The 2411-nt window shown below is 33.7% G+C and overlaps 1 protein-coding gene across 1 annotated transcript; it reads left to right on the top strand.

Moving 5' to 3' along the window:
- Positions 1-921: 921 nt before the first annotated feature.
- On the top strand, positions 922-1887 carry LOC125066497. The gene has a single exon (XM_047674590.1). The coding sequence runs from the start codon at positions 975-977 to the stop codon at positions 1719-1721; it is 747 nt and encodes a 248-aa protein (XP_047530546.1). The 5' UTR covers positions 922-974; the 3' UTR covers positions 1722-1887.
- The last annotated feature ends 524 nt before the right edge of the window (positions 1888-2411 follow it).

Raw genomic sequence — 2411 nt, 5'->3', positions numbered from 1 at the left:
ATATTTTAGTAAGAAGATTACTTTGTTTTTTTGCTAAAATAAGTAAACAATTTAAAAAAACGAATTAATTGATTTTTCTCGGTACAAACATCTTTTTAAAAATCTTTTGATTTTTTTAAATTACGATTCAAAAATGCTAGCCAAGGTCTGTTTCAATTTTGATTTGTCACTCTTCGCAAAGAACTACCGAAGAACGAATCACTAAAATAAAAAGGTCACGAACCAATTTCAACATAAGGCATGAATTTATTCGTCAAATGTATTAAAAGCGTGTAAAAGATGTAAACTATGGTGCAAAGTTTTACATAAGTTTTTTACGGTAGAGTTGCCACGGGAATTTTATCGTTTGGCAAAATCTTTCAGAAACTAGGTCAGATTTCATGGTGCAGAAGTTTGAAGCCCAAACCTCTATTAATTCTGAATTTATTTGATTCTAATACAAGGATTTTTCCGGTAAATCAGTCCGCATCTGGTTTCACTAGAGATGAATCTTTGAAATATTTTAGTGGGGTATACGGTAATAAAAGATTGTACACTGCGTAAGAGCTCTATTTTACCATAATAATAATAAAACGAGTATTTATTAATTTTAAATGGTCACATGTCAAATCATACTAATATTAGAAATTCAAAATTTTGGATGGATAGACGTTTGATACCCAATCACGCCAGAACAGCAGAACGGATCTAAAAGCAATTTGGCACAGAGATAGTTTATAGTCTGGAATATTATATGCATCCTTAGCACCTGCACATCCCTATCCTGCAGATATAAGTTACAGATATCGCGGGTAGGTGTGGAATAGATTAGACAGCAAAAAGTTCTCTTAAAGTTTTTTTTTTATTTAAAAATTATTGTATTTGTAAATAAAACTCTATTTATGAATAAATCATATATTTAAATAACACCACCCACCAGCAACAATCTCCTTCAAATAATTTTTCACTACAAAGAAGAAATTACAAACGACAATATGGATTCAATTAAGGACACATTAGCAACGATGACAGAATTATTTAATACAAGGATGAACGAATTTCAGCAGGATTTACAAAAAAACTCTTCACCAGTGACTACCAGTTCGTTGGCTGCTGATTTCAGTTCCTTCAAGAAATTCATTTTGTCAGCTTTAACTACACTGCAACGACAAGTCGAATTTCTGACTAGGATTATCGACCGTCAGGAAATGAAAACACGTCGTAAGACACTTTTATTTCACGGTGTTCCGGAGGAGAAGTCCGAGGATGTGTCGGCGCGCGTCACCAGTATTGTCGCCGAAAACTTAAACCTGGCGAATTTCTCCAGTGCCAGCATCAAATCGTCATATCGTCTTGGTTGGTCATCTGGCAACAAGCCTCGTCCCATTGCCGTTAAGTTTCGTGACGCAGCAGTGCGCGACAAGGTTTGGTTTGCCAAAACCAAATTAAAGGGAACTAGCTTCACTCAGTCGGAGTTCCTGACGAAGACACGGCACATTGCGTTCCTGGCGGCAAGAGAGCGTTTCGGTGTCAACAGGTGCTGGACGCGTGACGGGATCATATTCGTGATCACCTCGAACGGGAAGCGATATCGGGCTGAATGTTTAGCTGATCTCGACGAAATTCCGGGGTCCGTTCCATCTGAAGCGCTGAAGTCTCCCGTCCAAAACATCGCTGCCGGTCCAATAACAACTGAATGCAAGACAGCTGCATCGCGTTCGAAGCGGGTGATAAAGAAATGATTCACTTCGTATAGGTACTATGCTATTCTGTCTTGTCTATTTGTACAATAACTTTTATTTCTTGTTTTAATAACTTATTTCCTTAAATTATTTTTACTTTTATATACTTTCTTGTTATTTTAATAGTAAGACACTTATTTACTTCGTTGATTTACTATTTTTGTTATGTTTTTTCGATATTAATTTGTTTACATTTACTTTTACTTTTAATTAATGAACTACTGCACGTCAGATATTAGACGTGGCTACGCGACGACTGCCGGTAGTTTGTTTATGTCATGACTTTATTATCTTAATATGTAAGTGCAAAATAGTAACTGACAATTGGCATACTTAGTTTTGTAACATTTTCTTTTTTTTTTTTTTTTTTTATTTCAGTTTTTTTTTATTGTTTTTTGTTTTCTTTGTCTCACTCTATTGTTTAAAATATATTATAATTCCAAGTCTATAGAAAGCTATAAGTAAACAAAATTGCAGTATGTATGTAATTGTGTGTATTGCTAATTTGCTATTATTATGTTATGCTGTGTATTTTTTTATATTACTCTCCTTGCAGCTGGCGGGTGCGTTGAATGGAATTTACAAAGGTTTTATTGTATTATTTTGATATATTTTAGGTATATAATAAACTGTATTATACAATATTTTATATTTATAGATATTTTATCATATACATAAATTTATACAATT

This window comes from Vanessa atalanta, chromosome 9 (assembly GCF_905147765.1).
Source record: "Vanessa atalanta chromosome 9, ilVanAtal1.2, whole genome shotgun sequence".
In the NCBI taxonomy this organism is placed as follows: Eukaryota; Metazoa; Arthropoda; class Insecta; order Lepidoptera; family Nymphalidae; genus Vanessa; species Vanessa atalanta.
Note: the sequence above shows the minus strand (reverse complement) of the source record. Positions and strands in the feature narration are given on the sequence as shown.

What these genes read in the sequence shown, in the direction of transcription:
- LOC125066497 (XM_047674590.1), top strand. Translation starts at nt 975, where the DNA reads ATGGATTCAATTAAGGACACATTAGCAACGATGACAGAATTATTTAAT.